Here is a 20,295-nt window from a genome sequence, read left to right as displayed (position 1 = left end):
AGTGGGCAAGAGTGCACAGTAGGGATGGCTCATTCTGTGTGACCTCAGCTGAGCACACAGTAGGGACAATGCCTGGGAAACAGAATAAAGTCATTGAACCCTGTGCCTGTGTGTACCCGTATGTGTACATGTGCAAGCACATGGCGTGTCTCTCAGGAACCAGGCTCAGCAGTGCACATGATAGGAACATACAGAAAACTTGGAGGACATGCACACAGTATGTCCAGCCTAGGGGCAGGAGAATGAGTGGTGTTAGGACGGGCACCTGGGACATCTGGGATCCCTGGGGCGGGCATGCAGCATCTGGAGGCAGTGGGGCTCCAGGTGGGTTCTGGGATGGCTCGCCCAGCTCATGGAGCTCAGCCTGAGCGGGGTGTGTGTGTGTGTGTGTGTGTGTGGTCACTGTGACAAGCTCCAGCCCAGCCGTCCTAAGCATGGAAGGTGGGGTGAGATCCCCCTGAACCCAAGAATGACATGGCCTCCTCCGAGAACTGAAGGTTTATTGGGAATGACGGGTCAAGGTCATCAGTGTAGTGCCGCCCTCTCAGAGGGGCAGCAGTCCAGTGTGTGGGCCCTGGAGGTCCCGGGAGACGGAGGTCAGGGAGACCGGAGGTCAGGGAGACGGGAGGTCAGGGAGACCGGAGGTCAGGGAGACGGGAGGTCAGGGAGACGGGAGGTCAGGGAGACGGGAGGTCACAGAGCCCGGAGGTCAGGGAGACGGAGGTCAGGGAGCCTGGAGGTCAGGGAGACCGGAGGTCAGGGAGACGGAAGGTCATGGAGACGGGAGGTCAGGGAGACGGGAGGTCAGGGAGACGGGAGGTCAGGGAAACCGGAGGTCATGGAGACGGGAGGTCATGGAGACGGGAGGTCAGGGAGACCGGAGGTCAGGGAGACCGGAGGTCAGGGAGACGGGAGGTCAGGGAGACCGGAGGTCAGGGAGACGGGAGGTCAGGGAGACGGGAGGTCAGGGAGACGGGAGGTCAGGGAGACCGGAGGTCAGGGAGACGGGAGGTCAGGGAGACGGGAGGTCAGGGAGACGGGAGGTCACGGAGACGGAAGGTCACGGAGCCCGGAGGTCACGGAGCCCGGAGGTCACGGAGCCCGGAGGTCACGGAGCCCGGAGGTCACGGAGCCCGGAGGTCACAGGCACAGCAGCAGGCAGGGGGTCGGCCCCCTCGGGTGCTCAGGTGTCCGGGGGCGAGCTGGCAGCGTCCTGCGGCAGGCCACGCCGGTGCCTGAGAACCGACTTGTCCTCCTCCTGCGGACAGGAGCCCCACGTCACCCCGACAGGCCGGGCAGGCCACGCAGCACAACCCCCGGCCATCGCCGGGCGCTCGCTCACCATCTCAGAGGCGGTGCTGGGGCTGGCGCCCTCGGGAGAGCCCCCCTCGTCCCGGGAGCAGTCAGGGCCTGCGTCCTCCTCGTACTCCGTCAGGCAGTCCGACTCTTCCCCTAGAACCGGGAGCTGCCAGTGAGGGCCCTGGCGGGCGGGCACCTCCGGCCACTTCCCGCCCCGCCCGGAGGTGCCCTCACCGTCAGCACAGCCATCGGAGACGTAGGTGGTGGGGGGCTCGATCCGGGACACGATCTCCGCCAAGTCCGTGAAGCCGGAGCTGGGGAAGGCCAGCACCTGTGGGTGACGTGGGTGAGCGCCTCAGAGGCTCCGTGCGTCCTGGGCGTTGGGGACACATCCTGAGGGGCGATCTCCGGTCGGGGCGCTCAGAGAAACCAGGGAGACCTGGGGACCCCGAGGGGCTGGGGGAGCCCCGGCTTACGTCCGCCCGGCGGCTCTCAATGAGGTCAGCAGACCGCCGGTCTGTGAGCATCTTCTCGATGACGTCGCCCCGGGTCCAGCCCCCGAACACAGCCTTCCCGTACTGGTACCCCACGTCCTGCAGGGAGGGAGGGGACGGGCCATCCACGCTGCGACTCCCCCGATGTTCTCCGCCCAGTCCTCTCCGCTGCGTCCCACGCTGCCTGCCCCTGCTGCTTTGGGGCACTAGCGTTTGAGGCTAACCCTATTTTGGAGTCAGCCATATATAGCACCCCTGGCCCACGTCCCCCATCCTGTGCCCCTGCCAGACATTACCAATCCATCATTTCACAATCTTTCCCCACATCCCCATGCAGTGGGGCTTGTGCCACAATGACTTGAGATGGTGGTGGCAACCTTATTCCAAGTTCTCCAAATATGCAGTACAGGTGTGGGTATCGCCAGCTCCCATACCACAGACACGGCTAACCCACCAGCGCACTCTCCCATCAGCCCGGGAAGAGCATCGGACATTTTCCACGCAGGTCCCCAGGCAACGGCACATTTCTCAGGGCCAGTGGCGCATGACATACACACTGCTCCTTCCCTCGCTCACCCTGGCAGACATTACTAGTGATCACTAATGCAGAAATGCACACCAATGCAGAAATCTCTGCACAGTGCTTCCGGTAGTGCAGCTGGCACGTAAGCAGCTTAGTTCATACACAGCATGTGGGCAGCATGTCCCATGGCCGCGTCCAGACAGACATCACTAATTGATGACTGTTCTATTCCCCGCAGTTCCCATCGGGGAGGGAGCCCTCGAACCCTTCCCCTTGTGCTGCTCTGGGCGTTCAGCAGTAAAGCTCTGCCAGCCCTCACCCGCCAGGCACTCCCCCCCACTCACATAGATCTGGTCGAACTTCCCGAAGTCCATGGTCTTGAAGCAGTCGATGGGGGGGCGCAGGTACTCGCAGTAGGAGCTGGACTTGACCACCTCCAGCTGGCGTACGCAGGACACGTAGGCCAGGCGGGACTGGATCTCAGCCATGTCTGGAACCTTGATCTTATCCGCCCAAGGGTTTAGCCGCTTCCACAGCAGCCACCAGCCAGACAGGCTGTCCCCGTAGGTGCTGAGGTCCGTCTCGTCCTGGCTCCCGACGTCAATGGCAATGACTGTCTTGGCACCCATGCTGCGGGCGATGTCCGCTGTGGGGCCAGGGGGTCAGCGGGTGGCTCCCCACCAGGGCCCGGAGCAGAAAAGTTCAACCCAGTCCCACAGACACCATCATGCAATGTCACGCAAAACAACCCATGCAAACAGCATGTTGGCATGCAAATGGCATGGAAAGAATGCCCATGATGGGGAGGAGACAGGGTCAGAGGTCGGAGCTTCTGGAAGTGAGGAACCACGCCAGAGGGATGTAGGGGTTGGGGACAGAGGGATAAAATTGCTGGGGAAAAGGCAGGACAGGGAAGTGGGAGGAGAGTGATGTAGCGACAGAGCCGTAAGGAGACCTGGTGGCAGAGATGCAAGAAGTAAAGACCAGGAGACGGGCCACAGGGAGAAATGCAGGGAAGCAGAATCAGCAGGAGGTTTGGGGAGGAGAAAGAGATCAGGGTTAGGAAATGGAAGAGAGAGACTCTGGGGCTGTGACAAGGGACAGGGAGCCAGGAGCAGGGAAGTAGAACAGAGGAGGTGATGGGGGAGGCCCAGCAGGGAGGGTGGTGGGTCCGTGGGTCCATGTGGCCCACTGAGGGTCCCTGAGGGTCTGGGGAAACCGGGGGGATAGGGACAGGGTCCTATAACCACACTCAGCCCAGGAAAATGAGTCTCTGTCAGACCTCCCATGTGTCCCTCAGAGCTGGTTTGTATGTCTGAGTACACTGTCTGTGTGCATCTCCTGTCCATGTGTCTCTGTGAACACACACGCTCTGGACATGCCTGCATCCCTGTACACATCCCTGGGCATGTCTGTATTCATTTGAGTCATCGTCTACCTACATCAACATCAATGTCTTCCTTATGTGTCCAAGTATGCCTACCCACCCATGGGTTTACACCCACGTGAAGAGTGTGGTGATGTTAGTGCAGGTATGTACGTGTACAGAGCACCTAAACAAGAGTTGGCAATTTTTTTCTGGAAACGGCCAAGAAAATAATTTCAGCTTTGCAGGCCACATGATCTGTGTCTCAACTACACTATTATGGCAAGAAAGCAGCCACAGACAATGAGTAAATGACTGGGTGTGATTGTATGTCAGTAAGATTTTATTGACAAACTCAGGCAGGGGCCGGATTTGACCTTCAGGGCAGAGTTTGCCAAGGCCTGGCATACAGGACTGCAAGCGTGTGTGCGCAGCCAGTGAAGGTGTACTCTGTATGCACGTGTCCGGGCAGGTAAAATTTCCAATTGCAAACCGGCCTGCCTCTTATCTGCACAGTCAGAGGGGGAGAAAGGACACTTGACTTGGTCTCGCAGGTGCCCGCCTACCTCAGTGTGTACACTTATGTACGTCTTAGAAAGCATGAGTGTGGACAGACTGGGTGTGAGGACATGTACCCAATTTCATTAATGCATGTGTTCTTATCTGTGCACGTGCACCTAACCTTGTGCACATGAGTACCCTACCTGCCTTCCGAGCATCTATGGCAATGTGCACGTGAGCAGATGCAGTAAAGATGTCCCGTTCTATCCCACGTCCGGTGCTGTGTGTACACGTCTGTGTGTATTTACCTGCATCTTACATATGGGTCCACTTTCCATCTGCTCATTCCTGTCCTCCGCTCATCCACATATCTGCTCATGCATCTAAGTGTGTGCGTGTCCAGTGCCCTGCGCAGGTCTGCTTGCACACATGTCCTCCTGGGCGCCTGTCTGCGTGTATGCCTGTGCACGGGCCCACTCGCTCACTATGTGCCTGTGTGCACGCGTGTGCACATGAGCGAGCGGGCAGCCACTTGCCTGGCAGGTTGTTGATGTAGCCGCCGTCCATGAGGAGGTGCCCGTCCTTGGGGTCGCAGAGCGGGGGCAGGTAGCCCGAGAGCGTCATGCTGGCGCGCACGTATCGCCATAGGGAGCCTGCCCAGTGGGACACACAGACACAGACACGCACAGACACTCTCAGGCACGCTCAGAGGCCCGGCCAGCCTGCTGGGCTCGCTGACCTGGCACGTTGTTGACGTAGCACCCGTCCACCAGCAGGTGCCCGTCCTTGGGGTCGCAGAGCGGGGGCAGGTAGGGGCAGTAGGAGGCACTGGCCCGGACGTAGCGCCACACGCAGCCTGCAGGGATGGCGTGAGGGGGTGAGGTGCCTGACTGCTTCCTGGCCCCCACCCTGAGGACACACATACCTGGGACTCTGGGGCATTAGTGGGTGATGGTTAGTGCTGGCAATCAGGTCAGGATGACGGTCACTCATGTTAACAATGTCCCGGACACCTGGCTGCCCTGCCTGCCCCCCTCCCCAGGTGGCCACCGATGCCGTGGGGCCGGCCGGGGCACCCACCGTCCTTGTGCACACGCATGGCCGAGGCAGTGATGTCCGTGGTCACATTGAAGTATGGCAGCCACAGGTCCTATGAGGACAAGGACCAAGGTTGGGAGGAGCGGGACCCCGGCGGACAGGGGCAGGGACGGATGGGGGGGGGTGGGGGTGCGCACCTCAATCTGCTTGTCCTGGAAGACGCGGTGGATGCTGCGGTTGAAGGCGGACCCCGTGAACATGGAGGTGGCGGGGTATGTGAGGTCCAGCATGGGCTCCAGCACGGAAGTCATGCTCTGGGGGCAAGGGGGCCACCGGGCGTGAGACAGGAATCACTTGGGATCACTGACAAGTGGTCACTAAGAATGTGGATTGCTCAATGGGGACAGGGGGGCTGAGGTCACTAGCCAACATGTGATGGGCTCATCCACAGTCCCGAAGATATTCTGTTAAGTGTCCACAAATTAAACCAGAGCCCCACGGGATCATGTTTTAGGGTGCTCTGGGGTGGGGAGGTCCCCCAACACACACCTTGGCCCACTCGCGGGCCCGCTGCTTAGTTCGGCTGGCGCTCCGCTCTTCGGCATACAGGGCCCCGATGAAGGAGCCGATGGAAGTGCCGCCCACTAGGTCCACAGGGACCCCCGCCTCTTCTAGTGCCTTCAGCACCCCGATGTGAGAGCAGCCCCTGCAGGAAGAGGAGCCCTGGTGACATGCTGGGAACCTCTTTGGCTGCACCCGAGGAGACTCTTCTCCAACTCCCCCACTGGCCAGGAACAAGGTGCCAGCCCCACCCCATGGCATCTCACCCCAGTAAGCTCCACCCTCGGGCTCCGCCCCCGCCAGTGCTGGCCACACCCTCAGCAATGCTGGCCACACCCCTCACTGGCCCCACCCCCGCCAGTGCAGGCCACACCCCTCACCTGGCCCCGCCCCCATGCTGGCCATACCTCACCTGGCTCCGCCCCCGCCAGTGCTGGCCACACCCTCACCTGGCTCCGCCCCTGCCAGTGCTGGCCACACCCCTCACCTGGCTCCGCCCCCGCCCAGCACCAGGGCGATGGTGTTGCCGGTGAGCACGCGCGCCAGGCGGGAGAAGTCACTGTGCCGGTCCACACGCCGCGAGAACACCTTCTCGTACAGCTCGTGCTGGGATGGGAACAGAGACACGGTAAGCAGGGTTGGAGGGGGAGCATCTGGTCTCCGCAGGCCCCTCGGCCACGCCCCCGCAGCCACCCCCAGCTCAGTCTGAAGAGGGACCTTCTCTGTGGACCCGCCTCACCAGCTTGGCAGGACTGCGGCGCGAGAAGAGGCGGCGCGGGCAGCGCAGGTGCAGGTGCCCGGAGCACCAGCTGCGCATGTTGAGCCACTCCACGGTGCGCGCGGGGCCCGGGCCCTCCTCCCGGTGCAGCAGCACCAGCTGCTTGAGGGCGCGCACCGCCGTGTTCTCCAGCATCTGCTCCAGCTGCGGGACAGCGGGGGCGGCGTCACCATCACCAATGACTCGGGTCCCTAACAGCTCGCCCCACAGCGAGGGGGCCTGTGGCCCTGGTGCCAGCACCGGAGGGGAGGAGGCAGGTCTGGGAGCGGGATCACCGTGGGTGGCCTCCTGACCTGGCCAAGCGTGGGCTCCTGGTCGCCCAGGCCCACGATGAGGATGCAGTCGGCCTGGCGCAGGCAGCGCACCGTCCAGGGCGTCAGCGAGGAGTCCGTCTGGTAGAGCACGATGCGGTGCGTGTCCTCCTGCTGGGCCAGCCACCCCGACAGCCGGAACTCCTGGATGCTGGGGGGGGGGGGGGGGAGCATCATCCTGGGGCAGGTCAGAGACCACCCCGCTCCCCTGCTGGGGGACTCAGACACCTGGGCTCCCACACGCATCCCACCAGGGGCGGATTCGTCCCACTAACTAGACAGACAGGTGGGGAGCATGCTCCCAGCCCATAGCCAGATCTGAAACTGCATCCGAGAGAATCCTACACTCAGGCCCATCCCTCACACCCCACTCCTGCACCAGCACACACCTGTCCAGTGCGGAGGCGCCCAGGCGTGCCCGGATGATGTCACTGTTGAGGAGGAGTGTGGGGCCTGGCATGGGTAAGGAAGAGAGGTTAGGCCTCTCCCAGAACAGAATACCCCACCCCACTCCTGTGGCCTGTTCTGCCCACCCCCATGGGCCCACTGGGCACCTCCACTCACTGGTCAGTGCCCCCCACTGACCAATGGCTTGCAGGGCGTGCTGGAGCTCCAGGGTGAAGGCCACCATGGGCACCTCCGCGCACACAGGCAGGACTGCCACCGTGGCCAGGTTGCTGGCTGGGTTGGTGAGTTCCGAGTGAGGGGGGACGCCCAGCCCCGAGCCTGCTGAGACCCCAAAGGATGAAATCTGCTGTGCAGCCGTGTCCGAGAGGGAGGCCCTCCTCCTCCTTCTCAGCACCCTGCCCCATGTCCGCGGCTGAGGCTTCGTGAGACCAGTGAGGAGCCTGAGCCACACGTGACAGGACTCGGCCAACCTTCAATTATGGCTCTAACGTCCTCAATGGCACCCACAGCGCCTGCATGCACCCATCGGTGCCCGCCCCAGGCTGGCTTGGGTGTCTCTGTCCGCTGAAGGGACTTAACACAAAACTAAGCAGAAACAAACACCTTTGGCCCATCTACTGCTTCCTCCGCCCCCACGCACACCCTCACTCCCACCAGCCGCCGGGCGCGGAGCCTCTGCCTCCAGCCGCTTCCCAGGCCCCAGCCCTGTGCGCCCTGCCCTGCCGATCGCCCCATCACTCACCGACCTCCAAGCATTTCAAAACCTCCAAACCCGGTGCAGATCCTCCAAAGCCCTCTTCGTTTATCAAGTCTCAGCTCCTGTCCTCTGAAAAGCTGGTCCCCTCAACCCAGACCCTCCTGTGCGGTCTGCACAGCACTTGTCTGAGGTTCGCCTGGGGCTGTAAACGCCTCCAGGGCCTGCTGTGCACCCCAGCCATGCAGGGTATAGAGCCCGGCACACACTACGTGCTCCCTGGAATATGCCTTTTCTGCTTTGTCTTTCCCTCACTGGAGGACTGGAGGTATTTATCCCATTGATTTTTAGAGAGAGTAGAAGAAAGGGTGCAGGAGGGAAAGAGAACGAGAGAGAGAGAGAGGAGAGAAACATCAATGAGAGAGAGAGTGTGTGTGTGTGTGTGTGTGTGTGTGTGAGAGAGAGAGAGAGAGAGAGGGAAAGAGAGACATTGATTGGCTGCCTTCCACTCTCCTGACAGGGGTGGGGGATTGAACTGCACATCGGGGGCCGGTGCTCTAACCACTGAGCAAACTGGCCAGAGCAAAAATGCCTTTTCTATAGAGCAGTGTTTCCCAAACTTCTGACATATGTGTACCCCTTCTATAATTTTCATAATGTTGAGTACCCCTCGTACTCATGAGGACGTAGAATTAGGCACAGCTAAGCACGGTGCAGTGCATATCCCCACCAAACTCCGGTGCAACGCGTACCCCACCAGACTCTTCCCGTACCCCTGGGGGGACTCGTACCATATTTTGGGAACATCAGCAGAGAGGCTCTTGAAAGCTCAAAATTTTAACGTCCCTAACCCAAGGCTGCCCCAGAATCACGTCAAGGATGGCTCGGCATTTGTCTACAGTGTGTACTACACACAAGTCAGGGCTGTGGGGGAGGGGGCATCTGACCGCGGGCATGAGGCGCTTTTGGCCACTGCTCACCGCTGCCGCGGGGGGTGGGGGGGGGGGGCGCGCGCGCGCGAGTTAAGGCTGATGGGGCAGAAGCCCCTGGGTAAAAGGGAGGCAAAGAGGTTGCTAGTCTCAGTCCCATATTTACACACAGTCCACATCCAACTGCATTTCCCAGGGCTCCCTAGTTCATGGAAATCACACCTCCCAGCGCGCAGAGGCCCCATCTCAACCTCCCTGGGATGGGGGGGGGGGGGGCGGGGCAAACGCCACCCAGGAACTCCATTTCCCAGCATTCCCTGTTCTCCATCCTTCAGTCAAGTTCTGCCTCCTGGAATGAAGCTTGCCCCTAAAACTCTGCCCCCTCAACAGAAGTGACATTTTAGATCCCATAAGCAAGTAGCCCGTTCCCGGCATGCCCAGGCACCCAACTCCCTCCGACAGCACAGGCCGGAGCTCAAACCCTCCTGCAAAGCAGCCTGAGCTGGACTTGGTTTCCCAGCATGCCCCGGGGCAGGGCTGCTCCCCAGCAAGTCCTAAGTGTCCACTACACCCCTCCCCTCCCCCCCCCCCCCAGCACCTGGGCACCTGCCGGGTCTCACCTGGGAAAGGCCCTTGCAGCTGCTGCAAATTCCCCAGGATTTTCTGGCTCAGCAGGTGGATGAGGCGGGTCACGACCTGGGCGTTGAGATCGGGGTCCAGCGGGACTGGAGGCACCTCGCCCTCGGATTCCTCCCGCCTCCCCTTCCCCACGTTAGGCCCCGCCCCCGGGGGCCAGCCGCCCCGCACCCGGAGGAGGGGGCCGCACCTGCGGGTAGCGGCGCTTGATGTGGCCCAGGGTGCCCTCGGGCAGCTTGGCCAGCTCCGTGTCCCGCACGGCGTGCACCGTGGTGGCGCGCGGCTGCCGCGTCAGCGCCTCCACCTGGGGGAGCCGGGCATGACCAGAGGCGCTGAGCAGGGGGCTCCGAATGGGCAGAATGGGTAAGGGGGGGCCCCCTCTCCCCTCCCCTCCCCTCCCCCCTCTCCAGAGGCAGCGCCGCTCCACTCAGTGGCCCCAATGGGGGTGGAAGGAACCCAGCCTCGCTACCCATTAGGGTCCCGGAGAGGGAGCACAGGGATGGGGGGGGGGGGCTGATGGGAGAGGTTCGGGGCAGTGTGTCACCCTCCCGATGAGGCCCCACCCCCGCCCACGGAAGGCGCCGGGAGAAAGGGACGGGGAGGTCACAGGTGTTCACCGCCGGTCAGACTGTGTCTTGTGGATGTTGGGGGCGGGGAGATGGTGTGTATGGGGGGGGGGGGGCGGGGAGAAGACTGGCCTGGGGGAGGCCAGAGGTCAGGGGTGCGGCCCGCTCACCACTCCGACGAGGTCCCCGCGGCCGTACTCGCCCACCAGCTCCTTCTTGCCGCTGCCGCGCTGGATGACGCTGCGCAGCCGCCCGTTGAGCACGATGTAGGTGCAGTCCGAGCGGTCGCCCTGCCTGGGGTGGGGAGTGGTCACACAGGAGGCGGCCAGGGCTGAGGGCCGGGGGGTGGGAAGGGTGGGGAGACCCGCACCTGTACAGTGCTCGGCCAGCCTCCACAGCCGTCCAGTCGATGGCAAAGTCCATCTGGCGCACAAAGGGCGACATCCTCGCGGCCACCGTGTGCGCCGCACTCAGCACCACGCTGGGCTGGGCGCGCATGATCCTGCGGGGCAGACAGACAGGCCGCATGGCTGGGGGTCCGGAACTGCCCTGAGCGAGGGGGCAGGAGGGTGAGGCCGGAGGAGGGGCTGGGAGGGCCAAAGCTCCCTGGTAGGGTGTAAGCCTCCGGAGGGCAGCCTCTCCCATGGCAGGGAGCCAGGGCCCCTGAGGGCCAGTCCCCCACATGGGCCCCGTCGTACTCGTAGAAGTCGCCCTTGGAGATCCGCAGGAACGTGCAGTCGCGCTGGGCTCGCAGCGTGAAGATGAGGGGCTCCCCCGTGAGCACCGCCAGCTGCCCCACCAGCTCGCCGGGCTGCGCCACGAACAGGCACACGTCCTCAGCCTTGTCGATCATGCGCTGGTAGACGTGCAGGCAGCCCCAGAGCACAAAGTGCAGGCTCACATCCTAGGGCGGCACCAGGAGATGGGCACAGGGCCAGCACTCGCACCCCAGCTCAGTCCATTCACTCCAAAGGAAGCAGCGGAGGGAGTGAAGGCTTTGCATAGCTCCACGAGCAGCATGTTATTCAGCACTCAGGGCAGACGTTGCTAACGGATCACCAAACTCTTAAACCCAGATTATGGCCCATGACTTATTTCCAACACAGCCAGCAAGAGGCTGCAAGGATTGGCTACCCAGGGGGTGTGGCTTAAATCCTCTTTGCTCATCTGGGCAATTGGATAGCCACATGGAAGAATAAAGTTGGATCTTCACCTTACATCATATCAAAATGGATTAAAAATATGAATGTAAGAATTAAAACTATAAAACTCTTCAAGGAAAATACAGGGGTCCATCTTCATGACCTTGAATTTGATAGTGGATTCTTGTTGCATAACCAACAAAATAAATCAAAACTTTTGAACTTCAAAACAAAACAAAACAAACTTTTGAACTTCAAAGGACACTACCAAGAAAGAATGGGAGAACATATTTGCAAATTATATTGCCTGCTAAGGGTCTTAAATTTTGAATATATACAGAAATCGTATAACTCCAATAAAACAAATAACCCAATTTAAAAATGGACACAGGATCTGAATAGATACCTCTCCAAGAGATATAAGCACATGAAAAGATCATAACTCATTAGGGAAATGCAAATCAAAACCAAAATGAGATGCCACTTCACACTCACTAGGATCAAAAAACGTTCACGAGAATGTGGAGAAGCAGGACCTCGCACACTGCCCGGGGGGGTGCTCAGAGGTTAAAGGCAGAGCTGCCCTAGGACCCGGCAGTGTGACTCCTCGGTATCTACCCCACAGAAATGAAACTACGTCCACATGGAAACTTGTGCATCAAGTAGCCAAAAGGCAGAGAATAACCCAGATGAACGGGGCAGAGAAGGGCTGAATGTCCACTCAGTAAAGTATTATCGGACGAAGAAGGAGTGAAGCACGAACACATGCTTCAACAGGATTGAACCTTGAAAACATGATGCTCAGTTGGAAGCCAAACACAGAAGGCCACATAGCATGTGGCTCCATCGATATGAAATGTCCAGGACAGGCAACTACGCAGAAAGAAGACGAGAGCTGTTGAGGGCATGAGGACGGGTACGTCAGGAGGCAGGAGGCTGATCGCTAAAGTGGGTGGGATTGCTTTTCAAGGCGACAAAAATGTTCTATTATAAAATGGATTGTGCAACTCTGAGTATACTAAAAACCACTCTTTACATGGGCGGGCTGCATAGCATGTGAATTACATCGCAATAAAACTATCACAAAAATAGAGAATCCCCTCGTCCCGGTCCCATTGGCCCCCGCCATGCCTGTTGACGTCCTAGTTTCCTAGAAAACGACGCATTACTTCTCCCCACGGGAAGCAATTGGCAGAAGCTGTTCCCTCTGCCTAGAATGCTCTTTCCCCCCGTTACACGCACATCCCTCCCACCATTCCTTCTCAGCGCAGGTCACTTCCTCAGAGGCTGCCCCGCCGGAGCAGTCTGCAGAGCGAGAGCAGCTCCTTCTGTGCGCTGACACGCAGGCCCTCACACCCTCTGAATGGAACGCCCACCAGGACTGTGGGCCTCGCAGGGCAGAGGCCTGGCTTTCCCCTCTGCAGCTGCCACCGGGCCGGACCTGAGACACAGCAAACACGCAGTCCGAACAGGTGCCCCTCCTCCCTCTGGTCAGCTCCCTACCCAGACACCTCCCTTCCCAACCTTCTGTAAACAAGGAAGTGAAACTGCACAGAGAAGGAAGATTTCTGCTTCATCCACCAGAGCAACCTGTCTGGCACCTCACAAAGCTCCAGGGAGCACCAATGCACTGCCAGGCCCCGGAGGGCACAGCCCCGGAGACACACATACGCTGGGACCTCCGACCACATACTCTAGGCCGGTCTGGGATACGAGTGGACGTCACTAACATTAGGCTGCCGTTTGCCACCAGGCGGGAAGCCTGTTTCTCTGCTGCAGGAATCCTCAGAGCCTTGAAAGAGGACCTCTGACCTCTGACCTCTGACCTCCCCCAGGCCAGTCTGCTCCGCGGAAACTCCCAGAAAGAGGTAAAGCAGCCAGCATTCCCCAAACCGGGGAAATATCTGTGGAAAGCAGTTTCTCAGCCGTGGCATTACTGACATTCTAGGCTGTTAATTCTGCTGTGGGGGGCTGTCCTGTGTGTTCTGGCATCCTGGCCTCTAACCATTAGATGCCAGTAGCCAGTTATACCCTCTCAAGTCAATAAAAACGTCTTTACATTACCAAATGTCTGCGGAGGGCAAAACTCTCCCAGGTGGAAAACCATCAGCGTGAAGTTTGCGAGAGGGACAGCACAGTCACATCCCTAACCAAGCTGGGAGGACCCTGAGACCCCGAGGGGCCGCAGGCCAGTGACCCGTTAGCATCCACGGCTGCACTGAGCCGACAGGGCCATGCTAGGACCACCCTTTCTCAGCTCATTCCCCAAACCACAAACAGCTGGCAAAAGCGTCACCGACGCCCTCTGCAGAGGGAGCCCATGGCTGCAGTGAGTGGCTGGAGGCGACAGCTGAGTCAGCCGGCCACAGGCCAGGCGCCCACACTCCACCCAAGCAGCGCGTCCGTCTCAGTACCTGTGCCACGCTGCCCTCTGTGTCACCCTGAGCGGCCGCTCCACACCCTTCCCTGGGCTTGTCAGCCTTAGGCAGCTCAGACTACTTCCTCTTTAGTGCTGGTGGCAGTTACTGCAACTACTTCCATCCCACCGAGGAGGAAGCAGAGAACTTCCTAGGTGATTGGCCCGAGATCACACGGGATCTGGCCAGAGTCCGGGCTTTCAACCGAGCCCCTCCCAGCAGAACCCCCTTCCTCTGTGCTTCCTGAGATGAGGTCATGACCTCCGTGCCCCCAAATGGAGGACAGAGGGATTCACGGGGCAGTGTTCAAACCTCCCAGCAGGCCCTGAAGTCCAGCTCCTGGGGCCAGTTCATGGCCTCTGGGTCCTGATTCCAGTTTGTACACATTTATCAGTCCCAGCACAGGGGGCCGGACATCAGGGTGTATTACAGAATCAAAAGCTCAGAAAACAGGTTGCAGGAAAGGCCAAGGCAGGTAACAGATCTGGGGGCTGGGGTCTTAGCAAAAAGTGTCAAAGACTGATTGGTCCAGAGCAAGCATGTCAAACTCAAAGGCTAACACGGGCCAATAAACGAGGCATGCCGCCCACGGGCAGCAAGTTTGACACGCTTGGTCCAGAGGATAAGGGGTGTGTGAGCTGGGGGTCCGTCGTAGGATCCGAGGGTCAGGGACTGGAAATCACAGACTGAGAGTTCTACAAGCAGGGTCAAAGAGCAAGGATCAGAGATCACAGAGGTCTCAGGTCACAGCTGTAAGTTTAAAGGTCAGGGATCAGCCTCACCTGGTCCCCCTGGCGGGCAATGATGGTGCCGGCTTTGGCATGATGAAGCAAGACTCGGCTGTTCAGGAGGGAGGGGTCCTAAGGGGGGAGGGAGGGTGAGACTGGTCCAGCCAGGCCTCCCCCATGCTCCACTAGTCCCCCAGCCCTGGGCCAAGGCCACCCACCTCAATCCGCATCAACTTGGCCAGCTCCCGCTTTGCCGCCTCAAAGATGCTGCTGGTCTGGCGGCCCTGGTAGGGCCCGAAGGGGCAGCCGCCGGTGGCTGACTCGTCCTCGCAGTAGCTGTACTCGCAGGCCCCTGCCGGCTGCTCCCGGGGCTCCTGAGTGGGAGTCTACATGGGGCAGGGCCCGTGACCTCCCTGCTCCCACCCAGCTTTCCTCCTCGGGGGCCTCCCCCGGGGAAGGGCGGAGGGCAGGCCTTACCCGCACAGGGACTACCTGGGGCCCCACTGAAGCCTCTTCTTGCAGAGACACGGAAATCCGGCCGCGCTCGTACGCCATGTCGAAGTCCGAGCGGGGGCCTCCCTGCAAGCCTGCAGTGGGCAGGGGACAATAAAAGCAACGGAGACAAGACTGACCACAGCTGCAGTCCAGCCGGCGGTGCCCACGTGCCACTGCCAACCCGTGCAGGTGTGGCTAACCAATGACTGCACTCCTCGGACCCTCACCGCGGCAGGGAGGGCATCATCCCAATGAGCACCCGTGAAAACGTCAGCAGAAAGTGCTGCCGGTTTCCGTTGGACAGATAAGGAAAATAAAGCCTGGCCAGCCTGCATTCCAACCCAGAAGTCCGATGCCTCCCGCTCCCGGCCCAGGCCCCAGACCTGAGATGTCCACTGGCATGGAGATGCAGCGGCTCAGCAGGGGGGCCGAGGGGCCTTCCAGGGATGAGGGCTTCGCCAGGTCCCCTGAGGGAGACACGCGTTCAGGCTCCTACCACGGGGGTGGGAGCTGAAGGGGTGTGGGGGGCAGTCGCCTCAGCGTCCCGGGGACTAGGAGACTAGGAAGGGTCCTCCCAATGGGTCTAGGAAGCACGTCAGGCTCAAAGGCTAACACGGGCCAAATAAACGAGGCATGCGGCCCTCAGGCCGCGAGTTTGACGTGCTTGGTCTACAGAGCTGAGGCCAGGAGTCAGAGCCGGGTCCCTACATGGGTCATCTCAGGTACCTGCAGGTCCAGGCAGAGGGGCCCCGGTGGGGTCAGGTGGCCGGCCAGGGGCCTCCCGCGGCTCCTCGGTTGCCGAGGTGCTGACAATGCGCTTGGAGCCTCGGACGGGGCTGGTGCGAGCTGGGAGGCCGGGGCTGGGGAAGAGGCGCAGGGGCTGGATCTCCTGGGGGCGGAGAGCACCGTTACGGCCAATCCCAGGAGGCATGTGCCCTCCACCCCCCACCCCCCGCCCCAGGGACTCACGTGGCTGAAGAGCTCATTGGTCAGGCCCAGGTAGTTGTGGAGGGCCAGAAAGGTGACTCGCTGCAGCCTCACCATGATGATCTGCAGGGCCGCGGTCAGCAGGGCGGAGCCAGGAGAGGGCCAGGGCCAGGAGGCCAGTCCGTCAGCACAGGGGCCCAAGAAAGTTGAGAGGAAGCATTAAGGGGTGTGGCCACACATGGGGACGGGGCTGGGTGGAGCAAACCAAGGTTGGGAGCACTGAGGGGAGAGCAGAGCCAGAGGGGCCAGGGAGGAACCCACAAGGAGGAGCAGAAGCCCGGGGAGATGGGTCAGACAGCTAACGGGAGAGTCGGCAGCACAGGGGTCTGGCTGCTCAGGGCTAAGAGCACAGCTTGAGGGACTGCGGGTCCCAGCCCGGGTGCCTGTGGCGAGGAGGCGGGAGGCCGCTGACCTGCACCACCCGCACCAGGCTCTCCGGGTACTTGGTGAACACGGCGGAGAAGGCCTCCACCGGCAGCCGCAGCACGGTGGAGTCTCGGGCGGCGCGGGCAGACACCGTGCGCTGGGGGTGCTGGTGGCCCTGGGGGTGCAGGGACACGAGGAGAATCGAGGTCAGTGAGTCCTCACTGCTCCCCCGCCAGCAGCATCGGGTCAGAGCAGGGACCGGGGCCGCCCCAAACTGGCCACTCACAGTGATGACGTCCAGGATGCTCAGGAGGCTGTTGACACTGTCCCCGGGGCCCACTTCCTTCACCACACGCTCCTTCCCGTCCTGTCACACATGGTGGGGTCAGGGCGGTGCCCGGGTGCCAACCGCATCCCATCCCCAACCAGCCTGGCCCCCACACTCACCCACCGTGACCACTGGGGCCCCGGTCTCCGGCCCCACCGCACCTTCTGACCAGCACCCGTTTCTTGCCCATAACTAACTGCAACCCCTGACCACCCAGGTACCCCCGGGCGTCTGCTCCCAGCCCCGGCCTGCTCATCTCAGAAGACCACCAGCAGTGCCTGTCCCCCCGCGGGCAGCGCCCTTACAGGCCCCGGCAGGCAGAGCTCCAGCAGCCCGTCCTGCACCACGTAGATGCTGGCGTCCGGCTGGCCTGGCCGGAAGACGTAGTCGCCCTGGCTGAGCCGCTGGAAGATCATGTGCCGGCACAGCTCCAGGAAGAGCGGCTTCTCGAAGTGGCCCAGCACCCTGTGGGATGGGGGAGTGGGGAGGCGCGCAGGTCAGCCGGGCGCCCAGCTCTGCAGCCCCAGCCTGCGCCCCGGCCCCGGCCCCGGCACTGACCGGACGTTCTTCAGCATGTAGAGCACCTCGGAGGGCAGGTGGGAGTTGGCCAGGTCGCCCTCGGTCAGGTCGGCCTCCAGCACAGCAGGCGGGGGCTCCTTCCGCTGCAGGGTGGGAGTCTCCTTCTGGATGCGGAGGATCCTGGGGGGAGCAGGGGGCAGGCACGGCAGACCTGAGATCCCCACCCACCCTTGCTCCTGAGTCACACGGAACAGGGATCAGCAAATTCTGGCCTACTGGCCAGAGCAGGCCCTCGTTTCTTTCTTGCACATAAGGTTTTAGTGGCACATCGATACGTTCCTTCACTCACGTCCATGTTGTCAGTGGCTGTTTTCATGCCACCACAGAGCGGAATGGTTACAGCAGAGTTGTAAGTGGCTGCACAGCCTAAGGTGTTTACTATCTGGCCCCATACAGAAACCCCTGAGGTCACCCTCCTCTAGTCACAGGCCCCGGAAATGATCCTCTAGTTTAGGGGTGTCGAACTCAATCAGAGAAGGGGCCAAAATCTAAAATCCAGCCTAAATCGCGGGCCGAATGGTTTACTGAACAGTCATAAACTGTCATTGTGATGGAAACGCAGTGGAGTGCAGTGATGACAGCGCAGTGCGGGCCACATTGCAAGGCCTGGCGGGACGGATTTGGCCCTTGTGTTTGACACATGTGCTCTAGTTAGACCCCGGACATGGCTTCTAAGACTCGGGCAGACTTTAGAAAGAACACCTGTTCGTCACGGGACCCCTGACATAGTCCTTCCCGCAGCCACAGGCCAGACTCCTGAGATGGCCTCTAGTGGAGGCAGACCCCTGGCGTAACTCCCATTGTACGAGGAGACTTCGGATACAGCCGCTCTCTGTTCTTTATAAGGTCCCTGAGCTAATCCTTCCTCCCGGTCTCAGAGAACCCTGACACAGCGCTCGTGACACGCGGAGAATCCAGGTACAGCCTGCTTGCTATCCCTAGACCTGAGAGAGCCCTTCCCCGCACGTCGGTTACTGCTGGGACAGCCGCACGCTGCTCACGAGACACCTGAGACAGACTCTCTGGTAGGAGCAATTCCCCGAGTTAAACTCCGCGATACAGAGAAATCCAGACAGAGCTCATCTGAACAGGGAGGCCGCGGGCTAGCCCTTCCCCAGGCCACAGATCCTGCGCTAGCCCTCGGATGGCCATGACAGCATCAGGGTAGCTTTTCAAGGGTGTGCAGGCGCTGAGATGTGGGGCGCCTCGAGATACAGTGTCCGACATGGAGAACTAGAGACAGCCCTCTCAAGTCACAGACAGTCACGTGGTGGGACATGTTGGTCATGGACAGCCCTGGGACAGCCCTCCATATCTCACGAAGTGGACTCCATGCTCTTAGGAGACCCTCGAGCCAGCTCCCAACTTAAAAAGATCCCTGGAAGAGCCTTCCTCAGAGGACCCCCGAGGGCGTCCTTCGCTAATGACAGGCACCCTGAGACCTCCCTCTGTCTCTCCTGCAAGAAGACTCCTGAGGTAAGTCCCAGGGAACACAATCCCTGCCATAGCCTCTTTGGTGTGGGAAGAGCTCCAAGGTAGGAGACATGGAGAGATGTTTTCTGATGTAGCAAGGCTGCTGAGACAACCCGGGAGAACAGAGGCTTCAGGTAGCTCTCCCAGCTGGTCACAGAAACACCTAAGATAACCCCTCAGCGCACCCCTTGTGTGAGGAGACCCATGAAATAGCCTAAATAAAACCCCAGGTACAGACCCCCCACAAGGTGTCAGAGACACTGACTGAAGAGCAAACAGTTCACAGATAACCTCTCGGGAGGGGCGGCACTGGTAGGGGAATGCCTCTGAGATAGCCCCTAGGGGGCGGCCTGTCCGGTGTGAGGTGGAAGACCCAAGACAGCCCACCGGGTGGAAAGAAACTCGAGATGCGTGGGTTGATCCCTCAGATGGCCCCGAGGGAGCCCAGGGCCAGGCGCGCTCCGCACTGCCTTACTTCTTGGCAATGTTCAGCATCTTGAGTTTCTTCTTCATGCGAGGCCTGGAAGCGGTGGAGACGGAGGTGTCCACCAGGGAGGAAGTGGATTGTGACACCTAGTATAATCAAGGGGAAGAGCAGGTCAGCTGCTAGTTCGGGGTCAGCTGCTAGACCCCGGGGCAGAGGGGCTTCAGATGCAAGTCCTTAACCAGGGAGGAGGGCTTTACAGAGTTGTTAACTAAGGGCAGGGCCTCTGTGTGGTCAGCCGGAGCCTGTTGGTCCTCGACTCACCTTCCGCATAATCTTCCGGCCATAGAAAAGCACTTTGTCCCTCTTCCGGAACCGGTACCGCGGGCCGTCCGGGGCTGGGGTTTCTAGGGTAAGGGGAGAGGGGCGCTCTGAGCTCTGCGCAGACGCCGCGCGGCCAGAGAGGGGGCAGGCGTGCAGACCCTGCTGCCTCCGGAGCCCGGCATCTCAGCTCCCCACCACGCAGCCCCCCAGAGGGGCCCTCGGGTCCTCACTCGGCACTCGAAGCCTCCGCACTACCAGGAGAATGAGCACGGCGGTGACGAACACGGCGACTCCGGCCCCGATCATCACGCCCAGCACCTGCGGGACGAACGGCACGGGCTGCGCATCGCACACCCGCCCCACCGAGCCCTCCCCGGGGGCCAGGACGTCCTGGACCCCATCCCATGGCGCTACGTCCACGCCCGAGAAGTTCACAGCCGCCCCAGCCCTCTGTGTCTCCATCTGCAGAATGGGGCAGCGCGACTCCCCCCCAGGGCGGGGGTAGGAGGCGGCGCAACTCTCCCCGGCGGCTCCGCCATCCGCGCGCGGTGCGCGCCGGGAAGTATAGTTCCGCCTGAACACCCAGCCCGGTTCCAGCGGGACTGCGAGGACACGCGCTGAGCACGCCGGGAGTTGTAGTCCCCGCGGAGCCTCGCAACCTCCGAGCTCTCCTGCTTTACCATTCCTGCCTGCAGAGGAGACTCCATCAGCTGTTTCTGGCCGGTCGACAGGTTCGGTAGCCCAGAGTCCTGGGAATCAAGATGCAGGAGGAACCCGTCCCTCTGGGCCCGCCCCTCCCCTGCCACAAGCCCTGCCCCTTCGTACCCGCAGCTCGGGGCGGGGAGAACTGGAGGGCCGCCGGGAGCCCAGGGGTGGGGCATGTTGACCTCGGGGCCGGGCTCGGGAGTGAGGCGTGCCTCCGGGCCCG

At 61.0% G+C, this 20,295-nt stretch overlaps 1 protein-coding gene across 7 annotated transcripts; it reads right to left on the bottom strand.

Moving 5' to 3' along the window:
• Positions 1 to 1,159: 1,159 nt before the first annotated feature.
• PNPLA6 (patatin like phospholipase domain containing 6) lies at positions 1,160 to 20,016 on the bottom strand. Of its 7 annotated transcripts, none has more exons than XM_036450080.2 (32): positions 19,598 to 19,947; positions 19,368 to 19,450; positions 19,095 to 19,192; positions 17,126 to 17,266; positions 16,873 to 17,032; positions 16,526 to 16,606; positions 16,286 to 16,414; positions 15,856 to 15,936; positions 15,613 to 15,775; positions 15,270 to 15,353; positions 14,869 to 14,978; positions 14,610 to 14,777; positions 14,446 to 14,523; positions 10,803 to 11,008; positions 10,475 to 10,606; positions 10,275 to 10,398; positions 9,729 to 9,842; positions 9,523 to 9,598; positions 7,457 to 7,600; positions 7,261 to 7,324; positions 6,854 to 7,022; positions 6,522 to 6,704; positions 6,270 to 6,388; positions 5,771 to 5,927; positions 5,419 to 5,535; positions 5,264 to 5,333; positions 4,923 to 5,039; positions 2,661 to 2,962; positions 1,776 to 1,892; positions 1,534 to 1,630; positions 1,343 to 1,452; positions 1,160 to 1,258 (listed from the first exon to the last, which is right to left on the bottom strand). In XM_036450080.2, the coding sequence occupies exons 1-32, from the start codon at positions 19,827 to 19,829 to the stop codon at positions 1,184 to 1,186; spliced, it is 4,101 nt and encodes a 1,366-aa protein (XP_036305973.1). In that variant the 5' UTR covers positions 19,830 to 19,947; the 3' UTR covers positions 1,160 to 1,183. The 7 variants fall into 7 exon arrangements, with proteins under 7 accessions (XP_036305973.1, XP_045441925.1, XP_045441927.1 ...); XM_045585969.1 differs by lacking the exon at positions 4,923 to 5,039 and adding an exon at positions 4,720 to 4,836 and having other exon boundaries at positions 14,610 to 14,765; positions 19,598 to 19,944; XM_045585971.1 differs by lacking the exon at positions 4,923 to 5,039 and adding an exon at positions 4,720 to 4,836 and having other exon boundaries at positions 14,610 to 14,765; positions 14,884 to 14,978; positions 19,598 to 19,944.
• Positions 20,017 to 20,295: the final 279 nt, after the last annotated feature.

Source organism: Pipistrellus kuhlii, unplaced genomic scaffold, assembly GCF_014108245.1.
Source record: "Pipistrellus kuhlii isolate mPipKuh1 unplaced genomic scaffold, mPipKuh1.p scaffold_m20_p_21, whole genome shotgun sequence".
In the NCBI taxonomy this organism is placed as follows: domain Eukaryota; kingdom Metazoa; phylum Chordata; class Mammalia; order Chiroptera; family Vespertilionidae; genus Pipistrellus; species Pipistrellus kuhlii.
The sequence above is the reverse complement of the archived record's forward strand: the minus strand, read 5'-3'. Positions and strand labels throughout refer to the sequence as shown.

Excerpts from the sequence above, each read along its gene's own strand:
- PNPLA6 (XM_036450080.2), bottom strand. The coding sequence starts at position 19,829 with ATGGAGACACAGAGGGCTGGGGCGGCTGTGAACTTCTCGGGCGTGGAC. Across the intron at positions 15,776-15,855 it reads CCAATGAGCTCTTCAGCCAC|GAGATCCAGCCCCTGCGCCT; the intron begins GTGAGTCCCTGG and ends CTCCGCCCCCAG. Across the intron at positions 14,778-14,868 it reads CCCAGGTAGTCCCTGTGCGG|ACTCCCACTCAGGAGCCCCG; the intron begins GTAAGGCCTGCC and ends TGCCCCATGTAG.